The 20,918-nt window shown below is 43.8% G+C and overlaps 1 protein-coding gene across 7 annotated transcripts in view; it reads left to right on the top strand.

The window, feature by feature from the left end:
* The window catches only part of CNTNAP5 (contactin associated protein family member 5), a 426,257-nt gene that overhangs the window by 358,672 nt on the left and 46,667 nt on the right, over positions 1-20,918 (top strand). For all 7 annotated transcript variants that reach the window (XR_007359131.2, XM_075117728.1, XM_075117729.1 and 4 more), the window contains 2 exons: positions 13,694-13,933; positions 16,428-16,652. Coding sequence is in view for 6 of the 7 variants with exons in the window: in XM_075117728.1 (XP_074973829.1) it covers positions 13,694-13,933; positions 16,428-16,652 (465 nt within the window). In the remaining variant the exon portion in view is untranslated. The remainder of the gene's footprint in view (positions 1-13,693; positions 13,934-16,427; positions 16,653-20,918) is intronic.

Raw genomic sequence — 20,918 nt, 5'->3', positions numbered from 1 at the left:
ATTCTATTTAACTGAAATGCCTCTGCCCACCTTAGCCTAGCAGTGGGATTTCCCCCAACTATACAAAGTCTACATTTTATGAAGTTTTTCAGTTTTCCATGAAATGCTTATTAAACCGGGGTCCAGTGGGGCTGGGATCCTTCTGGATGGGAAGACATACCCCACTAAACCAGCTATCATTGTTTCAGTGGTATTTTACCATCCTAAGTGCTAAGACATATTGAAGTCAAGCCCTAGTAGCTTTCAACATGGAGGGAATTTACTGAATTTCAGAGGGCCCATGTAAGACTGTCATAGTGTAGGACAGATCTATAAGGAAGTTAGGCTTAGCCCCCACCTGTGACTGGTTAGCTGTCTCCCAGTTCCTGAGATAAAAGATCAGCAAGAAGCTCTGTTGAAGTGGAAATAACACAGTTAATGTGTGATTCACAAGCCCATGGCCTGGGGAGTGTAGCCCTGTAGGGAGTAGATAGGCTTCTGCAGAAGACTCTGGGACTTAACCATGAAGAAAAGGGACTTAAAAGCTGATGCCATTGACAGTGATTTTTGGCTGGCTTTAGAAAGACCCCGTCTACAGACCATTTCAGCCACCTTATGGACCTAAGCAGTGCAGGTTGCTTGGGATTTTCTACATAGGAACATAAGATGTGCCAGACTGGATCAGACCTGTGATCCATCTAGTATCCTGTCTCCAACAATAACCAGCTCCAAATGCCTTAAAAGAAGGTGGAAGAAACCCTGCAGTAGGCAGATGTGAAATAATCTGCTTCCCATGAAAGACTCACGCTAACTCCTGGTAGGTAGAGGCTGATACAAGACCTGAATCATGTGAAGTAAATTTCATCCCATATGAAAAAAAAGAAAAACCAACAAATTAATAAACCACATTAATTGTAAAAGGAAAAAAGCAGCCAAACATAATGTTCTTTTATAAGATATGTTCCCCATGTAACTTACAACATATTTGTTTAGAGAAACAAGGTAATATCTGTTATTGGACCCTCTTCTGTGCTGAGAGAGACGAGCTTTTAAACTATCAGGGGGTAGCCGTGTTAGTCTGTATCCACAAAAACAACAAGGAGTCTGGTGGCACCTTAAAGACTAACAGATGTATTTGGGCATAACTTTCGTGGGTAAAATACCCACTTCTTCAGGTGCATATGCACGTGCACCTGAAGAAGTGGGGCTTTTTACCAACAAAAGCTTATGCCCAATAAATCTGTTAGTCTTTAAGGTGCCACCAGACTCCTTGAAGCTTTCAAACTGTCTCTCTCACCAACAGAAGTGGGTCCAATAAATGATATTACCACACTCAGCTTCTCTCCAGTATACTGGGACCAACATGGGCTATAACAACACTGCGTACAATATATTTGTTTCTACATCTGCAATGCTCTGCATACCAGTTAAGATTAAGGGGTTGCCATAATCGGTATGCACATGCTTAATTAATAATCCATATAGCTGACACGATTTGCTGTTTAAAAAATGTTACAAATATTTTTTAAATTAATCTTCCTATTTTATTTAATTTAAACTCAGCATTTCATTTCCATGAAGGAGATGGCTAGTCATCAAGATTTAATACCTTTTATTTTTATCATCCCTTCTGAATCAATTCAAGTATTTTGCAATTCTCACAAACAAGACTCAACATCAAAGTTTAATTTAGTTTATTTATCTTCTGGAAGTATTTATGGATCCTTCTGGATGGAAGGTGTATGTTAATATAAGATACTACTGTTATGATGAACAAATGTGTATCCAGTGTAGCTTTCCAAGTATAATTTCTTATGTACCTGCGGAGATGTTAATAAAGACAGAATGAAAAGGGACAAAATCTTTTATCTCTACAGGTTGAAGTTTAAATATGGCCTGGATCACACAAGTAGAATGAATTCTGGAGTCTAAGATTAGTTTCTAGTGACCTTGAGAAATTTCACTGGCAACATTTTGGACTTGGGGAGATGTTTGCACAAACCATGCTTGACTTCAATGGAGCTATGACAGTTTACACCAGCTAAGCTAATAATGTCTATTATTTACCATATGTAACTTTAGGGACAGATCCTGCCCTCATACCCCATGAAAGGCTATGCTTTTAGGATTGTAAGCAATGGCATGATTTTCCCCTTCGGGTTTTGTGTTGTTTGGCTTAAAATCAATCTATAAAATAGCTATTACCTAGTGATATTTACAGAATTGTTTGTCTGTGGGAATGTTGAACCAAAGCCTTTTTCAGAAATGTTAATAGAGCTATTAGTGGTATTTAGCCAGGATTTGGCAGTGTGTCCTATGTATCACTGCTCTGGCGGTGCCGTTCTCTTCTGCAGAAATTAAGTGTCTGCTGTGCAGAGGACTCTCACATAACGACCCATTCCAAGGATGTCTTTCAGAGACTGAGGTGTGGACTTCCCCTGTTTGTCTCAGTGAACTCTTAAGTCTGGAGTCTAATGACCACACTTCAAGTGTCAATATTGTTAATATGTTTCACTGCTGATCATTTCAGCAGAAAAATCCAGCCACTCTGAAATCATGAGTAGAATTTAAGGATGGTCCCACCATGATATTTTTTTCCCACTCTAACCCTTGTGCTTTGCATGTTCTTAAGCTTCAGCTCATTCATAAGATTTTCAAGTAAAGTTCAGTTCTCAGTTTGCTCTTTTTAACTGGCTATTGCAGCTGTTATGGTTCCATATCCAGAGACATGGTACCATGTACATGGCATTGGCCTGAATGTCAGTCATGCTATTCCTCGGCTTAGGGAAACAGGCTCAGGTAGCATTAAGCTACCTTTGTGTTCCTTGTATTCTGAGTCCATGCAACTGCCTGCTCAAACCCTGGTTTAAACCTTAAGGCTGCTTCACATGGCTGTCTATTGGATGTACCCAGGGAGCGATTTCTGGCCACTTTAAAGCCCCCTTTATGCTATCAGAGCATTGTAAAAGGGAAGTGGTGTATGTAAGAATCAGCTCCTGTATGTGTATGCTCCTATCAGCTATAGAGGAGCACATTGAAACTAGGCTCAGTATGACATTTCTTCTTTGCCTCTGCATTTTCCACCTGTTGTCAGTTCAACTCAGCTCTACCATCCTTCATTTGTTCTTGATTCACAGTAGCGGATGCTTGTGCAGCCTCCTGAGGTTACATCTGCTATGCATTTCCTGTCCCAAGTGTGGTTTCTTTCCTAAAATGTCCTCAGGTATTGTTTTGGGGGGGGTGGGAAGGGAGAAGTATACAAGCATTTACTTTTACTTGGAATTCCACTCTGTCACTTAGCTTATGTATGAAATTGTTGTTGGGCTCTTGCGGGCTCCCCAGTCAATCAGTCAGTGAATCATGGAGGTTTAGTGGGGTGTACTAGGCAAAGGCCCCCTGCTGCAGCCTTCAGGGTCCTACCACACCCCGTCCCAGAAAGGAGCAGTAGAGCTTAGTCCTCCAACTGGCCTAGAGAGACTGCGCAGGAGGCAGCCAATCAGGGAAAGACTGCAGGGAGCAGCCAATCAGAGGGTTGCAGACCCATGTAAAGGGAGCTGCAGTTCAGAACAGAGGTAGTTCCTTGCTGGAGCTAGAGGAGTACAAGTGGTGCTCCTGGCTAGCTGAAGGGAGCTGTAGTACCATGGACAACTCAGTTGCTGGCAAGGAGCAGGGGAGTAAGAGAGAGCTCCTGGCTGGCTGGTGGGACTTGTTCATCACAGGCCTTGAGGTGAGGGTGGACCATTGGTGAAGGTGCTGAGGCCCATGGTGCTGTAGCAGCATAGCAAAGAGCAGAAAGGGAAGCAGTGGTACCTGGCTGCTATCCATAGCGTCCCTGGGCTGGGACCCGGAGACATGGTCAAGCCCACAGGGGAGAGGCCTGACACTCCGAGACGAGACTGAAGACCACGGAATAGGGCCAGAGATAGTGAACTGTTTGGACTCTATTGGACTTTGATACACCCCTGGAAGTGGGCCTGAAGTACTTGATGGCCCCGCTGGAGAGCTGGGGCCAGAAAGGCCCAGAGAGGATGAAGACGTTGCCTCCAGGGAGGAAACCCAGGGGGTATGGCTCGATCGCGGAGATGGTGTAAAGACTGTTGAACTGTTTACCCCGCAACGGGTCTGTTTTGCGGGTCTCATTCCACAGAGTGTGACTCGGCCAGAGGACTCAGTCGCCGAAGACCTTCTGCAATTAGAGAGAGAGTGCAAACACACACACTCAGCCAAGGGCACTCGCGAGAGGTGAGCGCTGCATCCTGGTGACAGGAGGATATTCATGTGTGCTTTGTGCAGTTGGGATGTTTCCTCCCAAGTTTTAAATAATACTAAAGCTACTTCTGCACTGTGCCTTGAGTAAGAAGGAAACTACTGGAATCACAGTTTTTATATTACTGCTTCTGTGTTAAATTCTGTGCTTTAACTCTGCCCCCAGAGCAAAACAAAGTCCTTTTCCACACAGCCAAAGTGACAGTCGTCAGTCATGAATGCTTAGAAAGTCTTTCAGTATGGTGTGCTCCAGAGACAGTGTCTATAGAGAGGTGGAGCAAGCACAGAGTTCAGATTCAGAATAATCTTAGCCACGGGCTTAGGTTTTGGGTTGGAAACTGCAGCAGCTCTAGGGTTTGGGGTGGACAGTGCCAAAACCTCATACATACTCTCTCTCTCTCCTGAGGAGGTATTGGATGCAGTCAAAGTGGAAACTGGAAAATAATCCCTTCCAATTGTGCATTCATCCTCAGGAGGGAAAACACAGGGGAGTGTTCAAATCCAAACCCCGCAATCTCTCCACACGCACACCCACACACACACACCCCGCAAACAAAAGGTGAAGGAATTCAGAGTGAAGTTTCTGCTTTTGTTCCATCCCTCATTATGACAATACCATCTAACAATACCACTAGTGGCCATACTGCACTCAATTACAGTCCCTCCTCATTAGGACAACGTTCTTATTAATTATGCCTAATAGGGGAGGTGGAAAGGTGTTGACCTAATAATAGATTTTGGGTTACATGGTTTATATACTGTACAAGTTACCTAGATAGTACCAGAAGGATTCTTTTCCAACTGTGATTGCTATAATAATGGAAGGGCAGTTGATATATGTCAGTACACATGGAATATGTGGCATGCTACTAATATGATTTTCTATGTGTGTGTGTGTGTGTGTGTATGCATGCACACAGGTAGAGTATGCATTGCCAGTCAGATGAGTCTATGACCCTAAGTGTTGAATTATTAGCACCTCAGTAAATTCATAACCACAAGGGTTGGGCTTTCAAAGGATTCCAAGGAAATAATGTGCCCAGCGCCCATTGAATTTTGTACCTGCTGCACCTGTGTATACTCCTCTGATCGATTCTGAGACATGTCACTAAGAGTGCAAAGGGCAAACAAGGAACAAGCTTGCAGGCCAGGTTGTATAAATTGTGCTAAGCCTGGCACTGAGGGCCATGCAGGGTCATGCCAGAACATTGCATGCTCTTGAGGAGAAGGGGAGATGGTCCCTCCTGAGGATTCAGGGGAGTGAAATTGCTACGCTATTCGTTTGGATAGTTCAGCCCACCCACTCAGCTGGCTGGGGTGTGAGGACATGTCTTTGTCTCCTCCTCTATTCCCTGGGGGGGTATTTTCTGCCTCAGGGGTGAGTAGAAAGATCAGTCCCCATTTTCCGCTCAGTGTAAACATGGCCATAACTAGCACAAAAGGGACGGAAGCTCCCTGCATTCCTGTGCAAGGATAGGGGCATGTTCTAGCCTCATAATCTTCAAGAGAGAATACAAAGCCAGAGACGTAACTGTACCATATAAAGCTCTTGTACTGCTCTGCCGGGGAACAAGCCAGGTTCAGAGCAGCCCAGAACTGGCAGAAGGCAGAGGTGACGTAGAGTTCTCTTTGCATTCCTCTCATAATCCTGAGATGCACCATTTGCTCCTCAGCTGCAACCAGGGACTGGAGCCATTATGTTCAAATCAAATGCAAATGTTATATTCCAATCAAATGCACAACTACAAATTGGGGAATAGCTGGCTAGGCAGTAGTACTGCTGAAAAGGATCTGGGGGTTACAGTGGATCACAAACTGCTTATGAATCAGCCATGTGATGCAGTTGTGAAAAAGGCTAATGCCATTTGGGGGTGTATTAACAGGCATGTTGTATGTAAGACATGGGAGGTCATTGTCCTACTCTATTCAGCACTGGTGAAGCCTTAGCTGGAGTACTGTGTCCCATTATGGGCACCACACTGTAAGAAAAATGTGGAGAAATTGGAGAGAGCCCAGAGGAGAGCAACAAAAATAATAAAAGGTTTAGAAAACCTGACCTATCAGAAAACATTTAAAAAAAAAAACAAATGGGCAGGTTTAGTCTTGAGAAAAGAAGATTGAAGATGAACCTGATAACAGCCTTGAAAGGTGTTAAGGGCTGTTATAAAGAGGATTGGGGTCACTGTTCTCCATGTCCACTGTAGGTAGGTCAAGAAGTAATGGGCTTAATCTGCAGCAAGGGAGATTTAGTTTAGATATTAGGGGGGAAAAAATCCAGCTCTAAGGGTAGTTAAGCTCTGGAATAGGCTTCCAGGGGAGGAATCCCTGTCATTTTGGACTAACAGCTATCAGGGATAGTCGAGGTTTACTTGGTCCTGCCTCAGCTCAGGAGGCCGGACTTAATGACTTCTAAAGGTGATTCCAGCCCTACAGTTCTATTGTTCTGTTTGGTTTTACCCCTCCATCGCTATTGGACATTCCATAGACTCTGTAGTAAATTTCATAACATTGAGCATTATTGACCATGTTACACAGCACAGCGCTAGGCTCCTGAACCCCTGTCCCAACATGTATTGTTCCAAAGGAATCTGGAGGATTCTTTTACGCTTAATTTATGGTGCCTCCAGACTGCTTCTTTTAGCATTCTGGCTGGAGGCTACTGAGTAGAGCTTGTAAGTCGGCTGCATAATACCACCTGTTTCCCTCTGCCTTTTAAGTCCTTCTGCAACAAGATAATGAAAATCACCCTTATCTACACGCACACTTTTCTGTGTCTATATTATAAAAAGAAAGCAGTCCCCCAACAGTCCTTCACTCCACTACATCCTCCCTAACGCCATTTCTTGCCAACAAAAGAAAACATCCTTTGTTTTTTAAACAAAGCCCTGAACAACTAATCCTTGAAGAGTGTTAAGTCATTTAGCCAGTTGTGCCTCTAAGCTACAGTATTGATTTGCACTATGCTTTGCTGCTGAACCATTGACGTGAGCTCCCTTCCACCCCAAAGGCTTCCTCCTGGCTATTCAGAGCTGCTCAGTAAGACCGAGCTGCATAAACCTGTTGTGCCAGCAAAAGTTGTTCATTTAACTGTCACGTCCTTAGCAAAGTGTTTCCCCAAGCCCTATTGTTTGCAGGTTTGAACCTCATGCTAATATCCCTTAGTCAGGGAGAAGATTCAGATCATATGCATAAGGTCAAAAATACCATATAACCCTTGGATGAATACTTTTCACAAAACGATCACTCATATCTGACCCTTCAGTTCTTATCCTCAAAGGAAACCTACCTAATACCTTCAAAAGATGAACCTGGAAGCTTAAATTTATAACTTTGATAGACACTAAAATTATGGACTTAATAAAGACACTGGATTTATGGCTTTGTAGGGGGGTGGGCAGGGACTCCCTCATGTCTCTTCCAGACCCTGCTTCCGGTCCTGTATCATGTCTTTCTTCCCACTGCACCCTAGAAGATGCCCAAAGGGGGTGTTCTTTGAGTAAACACAAGAAAAAATCCTCTCCCCTCTTCCTTTCTTTATTAGAGAGGAGAGTCTGTAGGAACACAAAGAGAGGCAAGGATGACCTAAATCTTCGGCAGTATTCCTGGGTCAGCCCCTTGGGCTTAGTCTAAAATGCATCTCAGTGGTGATGTGAGAATGTTATTCTCCTCTCCCTTCACATACCCCACCTTTCAAGCTGGAAAAGCTGTTCTGGGGCAGTTTGTCTCCATCTCCGATCTCCCATGAAAAGAAATCAGCATTAGCATGGTCCTTTCCCATCCAGTGTTGTACTCTGAAACTGTAGAGTGGTAGCAAAAGGTTTCATCTCATTGTGCATAGATTTGTGTCTTTCATGGTATGGACCCAGAATAGGGGAGCGTGATCTGTTAACAGGGAGAAGGATTGGCTGTAAGTCCCACATCCAGGAGAGCTTTTAATACAGCCTTTAAGTGCTATAGGTGGTCTTACCATATAGGACTATAGAGGATGTCCTCTATGTAGGCAGCAGCATATTGCTGTGGGGGGTGACAATCCTATTCATAATCTTTTGGAAAGTCACAGCAGTTCCATGGAGGCCGAAAGGCATAGTCTTGAATTGGAAGTGCCTGAAAGAGGTGGAGAGAGCTTTTTTGTCTTGCAAGGAAGGGGATAAAGGAATCTGCCAATACCCTTTTGTTAGGCTGATATTGCTCAGGTGTTTTGCCGTTCCCACCTGCTCCAGTAACTCTTCTACCCTTGGCATTAGGTAAGCGTTGAATTTCAAGATGGAATTGACCTGTCTAAAGCCAATGCAGAACTGAACCAAACTCTATGGTTTGGGAACAAGAACTATTGATTCCACAATTACCCTCATCTCCAGCATGGCTCGTACTTCCTCTCGGGCTGTATCCCACATCCTCTGTGGCAGTGGTCTAGGGCTCTCCCTGACCAGCTGGCCTGGGGTGATTTCTAGATGACGCTGGACCAACTGTGTTCTTCCTGGGTGCATGGAGAATACAGTTGCGAAGTCCTCAATCAATTGAAGGAGCTACTTTCTTTGCCCAGGGAAGAGCCCCTCAGCCCCGGGACTGTTATGAATTCTTGGACACTGGGTACTTAGGTCCCTAATTCAAGTTCAGTCAGAAAGGGAGTTACCAGCAGGGCCTCCCACATTTTCCAGCGATTGAGAAGATTCACATGATAGATCTTAATATGCCGGCCTGACCTGCCTGTCACTGGGCCATTAATTGGCTGAGGGTAGTAGCAACAGGACATGGTCGCCTGGGTGGAAAGTCCATGGTTGTGTCCCTGTATTGTAATTTTTTTCCTGGGTGTGTTGGGCCTTTCTCAAATTCTCTCTGCCTGTTGAACACCCCTATGTTTATGATTTGGTCCCTTAATTGTAAGATATATTGAAGTACACTTAAGTCCCCTGCATCTTGTTCCTCCCAACCTTCTCATAGCAAGTCCAAGATTCCTCAAGTTTGATGACCGTAAAGCAGCTATGGGGAAGAACCCCACAGATGCTTGCGGAGCCTCCCTTATGGCAAACTGGAATGGTGAGAGTAGCTGGTCCCACTGCCTGGGATTGTCACTGACAAAGCATTTCAACATTCCCTTCAGCATCTTATTAAATTGCTCTACTCGGCTGTTGGTCTGCAGGTGGTACACCAAGGTTTTTAGGAATGTGACCTTCAGAAGGGAGCATAATTCACTCATCAGTTGGGAGGAGAAGCTAGTGCCTTGATCTGTTAATATTTCATAGGGAAATCCCACGCATGAGAAGAGCTTCAAGAGTTCTGGAGCGATCACAGTAGCTTTGACAGAGAGCAGAGGAACAGCCTCCGGGTACCTGGTTGTATAGTTGACAATCACTAATGTGTACTGATGCCAAAACGCAGTTTTTTCTAGGGGCCTAACTATGTCTATTCTGATTTTCTCAATGGGTGTTTCAATCAAGGGCAGAGGGACCAAGCGTGCCTTAGGGGTCCTGTTACTGTTGTCCAGCTGACGTTCTGGGCAGGAGGAACAGTATTCTCTCACCTCATGATGCACCCCCAGCCAGTAGAATTGAGCAAATACCCAAGACGTTGTCTTCTCTCTCACTGGGCGTCCAGCATATGGGATATCATGTGCAAGCTGCAACACCGCCCATTGGTACTCGTGCAGCACCAGCCGCTGGGTGCTCACTACCCCAGTTTGTTGATCCCGTTCAATTCAATACAAGCGCTCCGTGGTTCACTGTAGGGTTCTTCCTTTGCTGTTGCACAAAATTTCTGCTCTGTAATAGGGTTCCCAGGTTCTGACTGCTTACCTCTTCTTTCCCTGTGGGTGTCAGAGGCCATGTTGCTTAGGACATTCCTTCTTCAGGATCATTGTTTCCACCAAGGCTCACCAAGTTCAGGGAACTGGTTTTGCTGGTGGGTCTGGATTCTCATTCACTCTCCAGACTTGAGGATTAAAGACTCCCTAGGAAAAAAGCCAGCCCTGCCCTATGATTATGAGGTAGGATACTTTTTTGGCTAGGGGTTATCATTACCACTGAGGTATGAGCTCCCCTTGTCAATGGTAGCCGCTGGCTCAGGTAGGTTTTGACATCACTATGCAGGTAGATTGTATTCTTAGGGGAGTTGTCATCTTCCACCCTGAAGGCCTGAACCACTGCCTGACTACAACCAGAATCTAAGAGTCCTTGAACCCTCTTCCCTTGGACCATCACCAGTACTGTCAACTTGGGGAGGGGGTCTTTTTCCATGTCCAGGTTTCTGCTGTCCAGCCCTGGGCATATTCACATTCCATAAGAGGAACTCTCCCTCTTTGTGTCCTGTCTGCCCACAAGAATAGCACGTTAAATGGCTGGTGCTTCTGACATCTTTCCTCGGTGATGTTGGGTCTGGTCGTGGCAGCGGGACTGTAAGTCCTGATCCCATTGTTTGAGGTTCCTGGCAGTCCTGTGGATGATGATGTATCTGTGCCTGACCACCTTGCCTTGCAGGGACTACTCATAGTCCAAGAAGTGGAAGGATCTTTTCAGGGCTGGGTCCTTCAGAGAGATTGTTGCTGATTCTGGCTCACCCCAGCCCCCTCAGTGGTCTCCCACTCTATGGAGGCCTTGGGTTTTTCTGCCTCTAATGATCTTTCAGCTTCAACAAAGTCCTCCGTTAGCCATGCCACATCTGATAATGTCCTCAGGCAGTGCTGTAGTACCCACTCCTTGCCTTTCACAGGTGATATCTTTATGAAGTGTTCTGTTGTGATGGCTTTGGTCACCTGGGCCTCTGATTGCTCCTCCAGATGGAGCCACTTCCAAGTGTTTTCTGTGCCTTTGTGCTACTATCTGGGGTCTCGCCCCCTTGGGGTAGTTCTCGGCTCTAAACCATTGATGGTGGGTCTCTTTGGAAATATCCAAGCACTCCAAAATGGCAGACTTTACTTGTTTGCGGTCTTTTGCGCTCTCTAAATCCTGATTATGATAAATTTCATGGGCCAGATCTGGCAAGTATGGGGCCAGAATCAAAGCTGCTTGTTCTGGGGGCCAGTGGGCTGCTAGTGCTCACATGCAGCTAGGAAGGCTTCAGGGCCATCATCCAGTGCCATCTTGGTTAGCTTTACTGGTACTGGTGGGGGAACCCCCTCGGCAGATACATGGCCGGCTGGAACGCTTTGGTGGCATAGGGCTGGTGCTATCTGCTGTATCCTTTCCTTTTGAAATTCCTGCTGCTGGGCCATCAGTTGCCTCAGCAGCTGTTGTTGCTGTGTGATCTGAACTGGCTGCTGCGTGGCCCACGCCTGCAGCAATTGTGGTTGGAACTGCGGTTGCTGAGAAGGTTGCTGGTGATGCATCTCTGCTAAGCACTTGTACCACAATGCTGCTTCCATCTTGCACGGAGCAGCTGGGCTCTATCCCCTCGAAGGCTTTTTTTTTGAAACCCTTATATCACGTGTGGCTATGCCCACATTCTTCACCATTTTCAGGGGGGCAGGGGCTCCCTCAAGTCCCCAGGCCCAACTTCTAGTCCTTTTTAATGTCTTTCTCCCCTGCCGGTGGATGCCCAAGGGGGGTCCCTCAAATAAACAAACTAAAGAAAACTCCTCTCCCCTCTTCCTTTCCTTAGGAGGGGGGAGTCCATAGGAAAACAAAGAGAGGCAAGGGTGACGTGGATCTCAGGCACTCTTTCTGGGTCAGCCCTTTGGGCTTAACTTTAGAAATTTGGGGGTGGTTCTCTGGCCAATATAGGGAATTGGAGCATAATCCCCAATGAGCAGGTATTTGGGTGTGGCCGTTCATGCAGGTCACAGTAAACACAAATGACCAAATTCTTGTCCTTAGATGCGTGTCCCTTTAAAATCAGGGGAAGCCAGTGCTTGTGCATTGGAAGAGAGAATTTGGTCCAAAGAAGAGTCTGTAAATGTTTGTTCTCTTCAAGAAAATGCCTCTATCATCTGGAGCATAATGAAAGATAAAAAGCACATAAAATCAATCTGTCTCTTAGGCACAGTCATGCTGTATAGAGCTAAATTATCCCTTTCAAGATTCAGAGCCTATGGATTCCTGCTGTTAATATGCAGGAGAGCAAAGCATCAGCCAGTACTGCAAGGTGGAGCAATACGGTTTCTCTGAGATTTCTCCCCCCCCCACATCTCTCTCTTAATTTGTGGAAGTGCAACGTTAATTGAACAGTATACAGTAAAACACACCCTGATCGCCAAGCAGTCCATCTCAAAAGTGTCTTATGATATATTGTTCTCTGATCATGCTTACCTGATCATGTGGCATTGGGACCAACATCTACATGTGAGTAAGTTTGGAGAGGTGACTTCTTTCATGGATCTTAGTTCAGAGTTGTGTTGCCAAAAGTCCAAAATTTCACAGCAAGCATAATCGGTCTGAAAAGGATATTTTGCTCTCGAAACAGAAATGCAGACTGCAGCCTCAGTGAAGATAATGGGAAAGCCGCAGAAGTTTCAAGAGCAAAACACTGGAAACTGTTGAACAGAGTATTACTATGAACTATTTTTGCCGTCATTGTTCATTGATATTAATGTCTCAGCCCACTTCTCGGGGGACAGGTGTCCTCATTACAAATATGTATCCTTGTGGTTAGAAGCAGACTATTAATTTAGACCATAAACCATAGAGACTAAGCTGCCCTTTCACCCCAGAGAGCTTGTTTTCACTAAGATATTTAATCATGTTTAAACTATTTTAACAACCAAGTTAAATGACATGATTCTGAGCACAATTGCCTGGTCATGCACACAAGGACCAGTCATATTCAACATCATGACTGCCAGTTGTGGGGAAAACCTGGCCTGAATACCATTTACCTAGGACTCACAGGCAGCATGCCAAACATGACTTGTTCTTGTCTGTGCTGACCAGTCAGTATCCTGTCAGCGAACTCCACTGTTATTAGGATTACAATTACCATCTATTATATGTATTACGGTAGCATCTGGAGGAGATGGATGCTGAGCAGATAGGTAGGGAAGAAGGAAGTCTGTGCCCCAAGGCACAGTCTAAATGCCAGGTGGGATGCAGCAAGTGGATAAAACAGGCAAACTGGGTGGGGATGGGTTAAGAGGACAAGGTAATATGATGAAGAGAGCTTAGCAGAACAGTAGATGTCACCGTTCATCATTTGCTCATCCAAGAGGGAAAAAAAATCAAGTTTAAAGCAGGATGAAATTTCCCAGGAAAGACCAGGTCAGGGAGGGTGCAGCATGAAGGAACATTTACAAGGAGCAGCAAGAATTGCCACTTCATATTGAGTTCTCAACAGAGGACTTCAGTCTCCAGGGATGTCAACCTGGCACTGTATTCCCTGAAAACATATTTAAAATTTGACTGTAGGATAATTGCTGTGTATTATGACTGTCCTGAGGTGCTTGTATTTCTTTGTAGCTTTGCATTTCTTTGCAGACTTGACACCAAAAGCAAAACCCTTACGTTCCTCTCTCTTGTTTCAGGGGGAACAGCTTCCAGACAGAAGGGTTTCCTGGGATGCATCCGCTCTTTACATTTAAATGGGCAGAAACTGGACCTGGAAGAGAGGGCTAAAATGACCCCTGGAGTCAAGCCTGGCTGTCCGGGACACTGTAGCAGTTATGGTAATCTCTGTCACAATGGCGGCAAATGTGTGGAGAAGTACAACGGTTATTTCTGTGACTGCACCAGCTCTCCCTACGAAGGGCCCTTCTGCAAGGAAGGTAGGTGGCATGGCTGGCTCCATGCACTCTCCTTGCAGCTCTTGGCAACCTCTATGTTTCTAAATTGCAACTAGGCCCAGCTCACCAGGGATTCTTCCCTTATCAGTTCCCACTTGAATACAACTTGGCTCACCAACGTTTGCCCAGTTGAGAGGAGACCATTCCATGTGACAGAGTTGTCACATTGACCTCCTCAGATATTATAAGCGGGGCTACTGTTAAGGTTGCCTGGCACTTCCCATTCTAAGACTCTGTTTTCAGTTGCTTATAAATTTACAAACTTTAACAGTTCAAGCTGATTTTTTTCCATGATAGGTGTCTTCCTCAGGCTGAATATGTTTGGAGAATTTCAGCCAAAATGGTATAGTTATTTCCAAAAACGGAGCTCGGGAAAATACTTTGTTTTGCCCATGTTAAATAATCTTGAGACCTTTCCTTTGAACAGCTCTACTGCCCGCATGTTTTTGGAGCAGGGACTTGAAATTTGATAGGCAGGTGGCTTTTGTGCCTTTTGCTATCCCTATGGAAATCCACCCAAATGTGACCAAGTTATAAGCCTTTGAAAAATTGCAGTTTGCACATGCTCAGTAGAGACTACTTTGATTTTAACAGTTAAATGTCTGCAGATTCTTTCCTCAGCACCTCATACTCCTAGCATTGACCAGACTCTGCATCTGTCATCCCCCCAGAACCACTGAACATGTTCCCATGTAAAAAATAGTATGTGATCTTGTAATTAAAGGCCATAATTATAATGAATATGCAGAAAAGGGCTAAATTAAGGTTACACAGACACCCTTAATTTTAACATTTTCTAACTTTTGAGTGCTTGTTGTTGTGTGAGGTCTTTGGAATCGATGTTATGGAAATAGGTTCATGTCTATATTTAGTAAAAATATTGAATACTGGTTTATTGTTATATTTGTGTGTCTTGTTAATAATGATACAAATTAAACAATAGGCAAAATGGGAGCTGCCCCTTTAAGAGTAGAGAGGTGGCATAGTGAGGGGGCTGGAATGCTCAGTGTGTCTTCAGTAGGCATGCTGCTGCTGCAAGAGGAGGCTGCTTCTGGGCTATGCTGCAAGAGAAGGTCTCCACCAGCAGTAGGCTCTTAAAGAAAAAGGTCTGAATTCCCAGAACAAGGAAAGTTGTCCTGGAAAAGCTGTCTTGTGATCAGTGGTGCAACATTTGCAACCTTAGTAATATTCTTTTAACATAGTTTTTTGTGTGTAATATATATTCGCCATCCAGGCAGTTCTTAGGAAAAAAGAGATCGGGGTGAAAGGATACGTTTCAGGGAAGTGACGGCAAGAAGCCCTTAACCAGATGTTTCCCATACATCAAAAAGAACTGATTAAATGTGATTTGGAAAAAAACCACAATTGTAATTCACATAATCTTCCTCTACTTCTAAATCACAGCCAGTTTGTATGTGAGCATATTTATTTTGGTTGTCTCTCCAATGCCATATGTTTAATCACTGGGTTGGACCCTCTTCTGGTGTAAATCGGCTTAGTTCTCTGGAATTCAGTGGAACTATGCCCACTTATGTGAATTGCAGATCTGGCACTAAGGTTGGAATAGGCACTAAGGTTGGAATAAATACCAGTGTCCTGTTCAGAGGTGGGTACAGATACTATGGGAAAGTACTGTTGGAATTAGCCTACGGCTACCCAGTAAATAGTAGAAGATGTCACCCTCCAACTGCTGTCGTCATCTAAATATATTTTGTGGCTAGACCATTTTATGCATGTGACACAAACACAAAGTCTGTCCCCTGGACCTGACCACATATAGCTAGACTTCTCAGTTCCTTAGGACCTAGGCATATCTCTTAACTACAATACCTTTGTAAATGTGGACTGTTAATAGTTGTTTATTTGAAAGGAAGGAACATATATGGGCTAATTTCTAGCCAGTCCTTCAAAGGTCGGTTAGGGTAGAAAGAGGACAAAAGGGCTTCAAACCCAGAGCAGACCTGCAGAACTCTGCTGCTACCACCCCAATAGTTTAAGGTGGGGTCTGGCTCCAGCTCGCATCCTCAGTGGTTTTCCATGGGCAACCAGGCTGAAAGTACTAAGAGGGTCTCTCCAAGTGCCTGGAAGCAAGCCAGGATGGAAGTCCTTATTGTAGAGTCTGTAAGGAACATTCTGCAGCATCCTCCTATCTGAGAGATGCTCTTCTGTGGTGGTCTGCCTGTGTCTGCCACGTCCATGGAGAATGACTCAAGCACCTGTACTTGGCTTCTACAGCTCCAGGTGCATCTTTCCCCTACCCTACTCTGGGGCTCCTCACAGGAACAGAGACATGTGTGGCTTACTCAGACAGCCTGACTTGTGAAATTCAAATCAGAGATTCACGTCTGCACCTTTAGAAAGATTTGGGGTGGGTGGGGATTGCAGATCTGATGGTTTGGTTCAGGCCTATGTCCAACTGTAAGATTTGAAAATGCACCATTTGAAATAGATCCCTTGGTTTATGCATTATTTTCAGAGGTTTCTGCAGTGTTTGAAGCTGGCACCTCAGTTACGTATATTTTCCAAGAGCCTTATCCAGTGACAAAAAATACAAGCACTTCAATCTCTGGCATTTATGCAGACGCCATTATGTCCAAGGAAAACATTGCATTTAGCTTCCTGACAGCACGTGCTCCGAGCCTCCTGCTCTACATCGACACCTACTTTCATGATTATTTGGCTGTGATTCTCTCCAAAAATGGTAAGCATTTATGATATGTTACTACAGTAATGCCATCCTGACTGTATTAATAGTTACTATGGGGACAATACCGAATTCGGGGCTGTTCTCAACTGGATTCTGTGGCTGCAGCTTTATCCGTTTCAATTCATGTAAGCAGTCATCGTTCTTGCTTATATCAGTTTAGTTTGCATGCAGTGCTTCACTTGCTTATTCAGTCCTTGAATAATCATGTTGCTGGAGCTTAAAAGTGCCTTGACTTTCATTCAGCATGGCTATACAGTTGCATTTCCTTACTATTTATCCCATGCTGAAATCTATTAGGCCGACTAGATAAGAAGATGAGAAAGTCTCTGCATGTACTTGACACATGTATATACTGTTGTCTTATCTTTTACCACCTCTGTTGGTATGTGTATTGCTCCTTCGTGTGCCCTTTGAACCACCTCTGAGCATGGCCAGTTGCAGAGTAGTGATGAATACTAAATTCAGCAAAATTTGAGGTTTTCTGGCTTCATTAACCAATCGCATCAGGTGCAAATCTGTTTGATATTAGAAAATATTTGGAGGAGGTTTCCAGGGGCATCTAAAGGATTTAGGAGCACAAGTCGCAAGATTTTCAGTGGGACTGCTGCTCTAAATCCTTTAACTTTTGAAAGTCCCACGGTTGGTAAATATCGCAAGCAGCCACATGGCAGGTTTTGGATTGTCTGTAAAGTATCAAGTACAGAAACTTGGGAATTGGTTACTAAGCATATTTGGGATTCAATAATTTCCCGTCTAACTCCCCTACTTCCACATTGCTAGATGGTAAGTGGACAGAATGTGGAGGGGTATTGTGCTACTTTCCACGTGGAATAATTTTCTCCCTGTCCCTCTTCTGGCTTTTGCCCCTTGTTTTATCATTTTTATCTCATGTCCTTTTTTTTTTCTCAGTGTCATTGAAATGGAAATTATTTTCATTGGAATAATGTTCAGATGCGTTACGCTTCCCTCTTGTAGCTGGTTTATGCTTGCCATAAAGCTACTGGACTATGAATAACAATGTCCTTTGCAATGATAAAAGTGATCGTGACTCCTTGTCCGTTACTGGTTCTTTCTCTGGGATATTTGCCAAGCACAGTAGTGTGTGGTGGAGGCAGGATTGGTCCCGGTTGGGTAACTTATTTATTAAGGTCATACTCTCTGGTGAAGTGGGATTGGGCCCTCTCCCCTCAGACTTGAGCAGTAGGACTCTTCACTGGTATTTCAGGATCCTTTACAGTTGTTATGAAAATAATGTGTTCATAGAACAGCCATCTACCGAGTAACACTTGAAAACCCAACTGCAGGCTAATGTTTCCAACACGTTCAAGCTACTGCTCACTACTTGTAATGTTCCCCTCCCGTCTGGCCTGCAGAATGGCAGGCAGCGTGAATTCCTAACTAATAATTCTATGTCACTAAGGAGAAGGATGATCCTAGGTGTTCCCAGGCTAAATGTGTTTTGCAACAGCTAAAATGGCTGAAAGTCTAATGAATGTTTATACTCTGTTGAAACTTTGCACAGTACACGCTGCAAAGTTAATAGGAATTGATAAAAATAATGAACAGTCTTATCTAACTCTTGCAGCACTTGCCATCCACATAGCTGCAGAGGAGGTCAGTATCATTATCTCTATTTACCAATGGGAAAATGGAGGCACAGAGGCATTGAAGTGTCTTGTCCAAGGTCATCCAGCAGGCCACTGGCAGAGCCAACAATAGAATCCAGGTCTCCCGAGACCCTCTTCACTGTTCTGTCCACTAGGCAACACTTCTTCCCCCACAATAAGATCATGCTAGTGATCAGAACCTTAAAAGATCAGGTCCTCAGAGAGTAAGGCATAGATACATGATGTTCTGGGAACCATCATAACTCAGGAAGAGAGGAATTGCCATTCTGGGTCAGACCCATGGTCCATCTACTCTAGTATCCTGTCTCCAATAGTGGACAGCACCAAGGTTCCTGGAGCCTCATAATGGACAATTATGAAAAAAACTCCCCACAGAGGAAGGTTCTTCTTAGCTCCTCTCAATTAGTGGTTGGCTGAAACATGAGCGCTTATAGGTAAAAATTTCAAAAGCATCTAAATGACTCAGGAGCTGAAGTCCCATTTCCAAAGATGACTTAAAGCACGTAGGATCCTAAGTCCCATTGACATCCTGCCCAGGATGGTGATGGTGAAATCTTCAGGGAGATTAGAGAGATTGCAAAAACCAAAAACCCAATAATAATGAGGGATTTCAGCTATCCCCATGTTGGCTGGAAACATGTTGCCTCAGGATGAGGAGATAAAATTTCTAGACGCCATTAGTGACTGCTTCTTGGAAGCAGCTAATCCAGAAACCCACAAGGGGAGAGGCAATTCTTGATTTAGTCCTAAGTGGCGCATAGGATCTGGTCCAAGCGGTGAACATCGCTGAACCACTTAGTAATAGCAGTCATAATATAATTATATTTAACATACTTGGAGGGGGAGTAACAAAGAAACCCATCACAGTAGCATTTAACTTCAAAAAAGGGAACTATACATCAATGAGCAGGCTAGTTAAATGGAAATTAAAAGGAACAATCACCAAGAGTGAAAGGCTGGCAAGCTTCATGGAAACTTAAAAACCACCATCATGGAGGCGCAAACTATCCATATACCCCCAATTTATATATATATATATATATATATATATATATATATATATATATATATATATATAAAAATAAATAGACCCCCCCCGCAAAAAAAAGCTGCAGACTACAATAGGCAGTTATAGATCAGATTTTTCAAAGATGTATTTTTAAGTCAAATCCTAGTGAGAAAAAGAGAAAGGAACATAAACTCTGGCAAGTCAAGTGTAAAAGCATAAATTAGGCAGTCCAAAAAAGTATCTGAAGAGCAAATAACAAAAGACATAAAAAAAAAAACCTAACAGCAGGGGTTTTTTAAGTTCATCAGAAGCAGGAAGCCTACCAAACAGTAAGTGGAGTCACTGACCAATCAAGGTGCTAATGGGGCACTCAAGGAAGACAAGGCCATCAGTCTTCACTGCAGAGGACGTGAGGGAGATTCCCACTCCTGAGCCATTCTTTTTAGATGAAAGAAAAGGAGTACTTGTGGCACCTTAGAGACTAACCAATTTATTTGAGCATGAGCTTTCGTGAGCTACAGCTCACTTCATCAGATGTTTTTCATCTGATGAAGTGAGCTGTAGCTCACGAAAGCTCATGCTCAAATAAATTGGTTAGTCTCTAAGGTGCCACAAGTACTCCTTTTCTTTTTGCGAATACAGACTAACACGGCTGTTCCTCTGAAACCTCTTTTTAGATGACAAATCTGAGCAACTTTCTCATATTGAGATGTCAGTAGAGGCAGTTTTGGAACAAATTGATAAATTAAACAGTAATAAGTCACCAGGACCAGACGGTATTCACCCAAGAGTTCTGGAATATGAAATTGTAGAATTACTAACTGTGGAAAGCAACCTAGCGCTTAAATTAACCTCTGCACCAGATGACTGGCAGATAGCTAATGTAATGCCATTTAAAATAAAATTCTCCAGAGGTGATCCTGGAAATTACAGGCCAGTAAGCCTAACTTCAGTCCCAGGCAAACTGGTCAAAACTCTAGTAAAGCACAGAATTATCAGACACACAGATGAACATGATCTGTTGCAGAAGAATCAATATGGCTTATGTAAATGGAAATCATGACTCCCAATATATTAGAATTATTTGAAAGGGTCAACAAACATGTGGACAAGGGTGATGCAGTGGCCATAGTGTACTTGGACTTTCAGAAAGCCTGTGACAAGATCCCTCACCAAAGGCTCTTAAGTAAAGTAGGTAGACATGGGATAAGTGGATCAGTAACTGGTTAAACAATAGAAAACAAAGGGTAGGAATAAAGAGACATTTTTCACAGTGGAGTGAGGTAAATAGTGGGGTCCCCCAGAGATATGTATTGTCACCCGTGCTGTTCAACATATTCATAAATGATCTGGAAAAAGGGATGAACAGTGAGGTGGCTACGTTTGCAGATGATACATCATTACTCAAGATAGGTCCAAAGCTGACTGTGAAGAATTACAAAGGAATCTCACAAAACTAGATGACTGGGCAATCAAGTGGCAGATGAAATTCAACGCTGATAAATACAAAGAGATGCACACTGGAAAACATGATCCCCAATATATGTATACAATGAATGGGTCTAAATTAGCAGTTATTACTCAGAAAAGAGATCTTGGAGTCATTGTGGATAGTTCTCTGAA

The sequence above is a fragment of the Caretta caretta genome, chromosome 11 (genome assembly GCF_965140235.1).
Source record: "Caretta caretta isolate rCarCar2 chromosome 11, rCarCar1.hap1, whole genome shotgun sequence".
Taxonomy (NCBI): Eukaryota; Metazoa; Chordata; order Testudines; family Cheloniidae; genus Caretta; species Caretta caretta.
The sequence above is the reverse complement of the archived record's forward strand: the minus strand, read 5'-3'. Positions and strand labels throughout refer to the sequence as shown.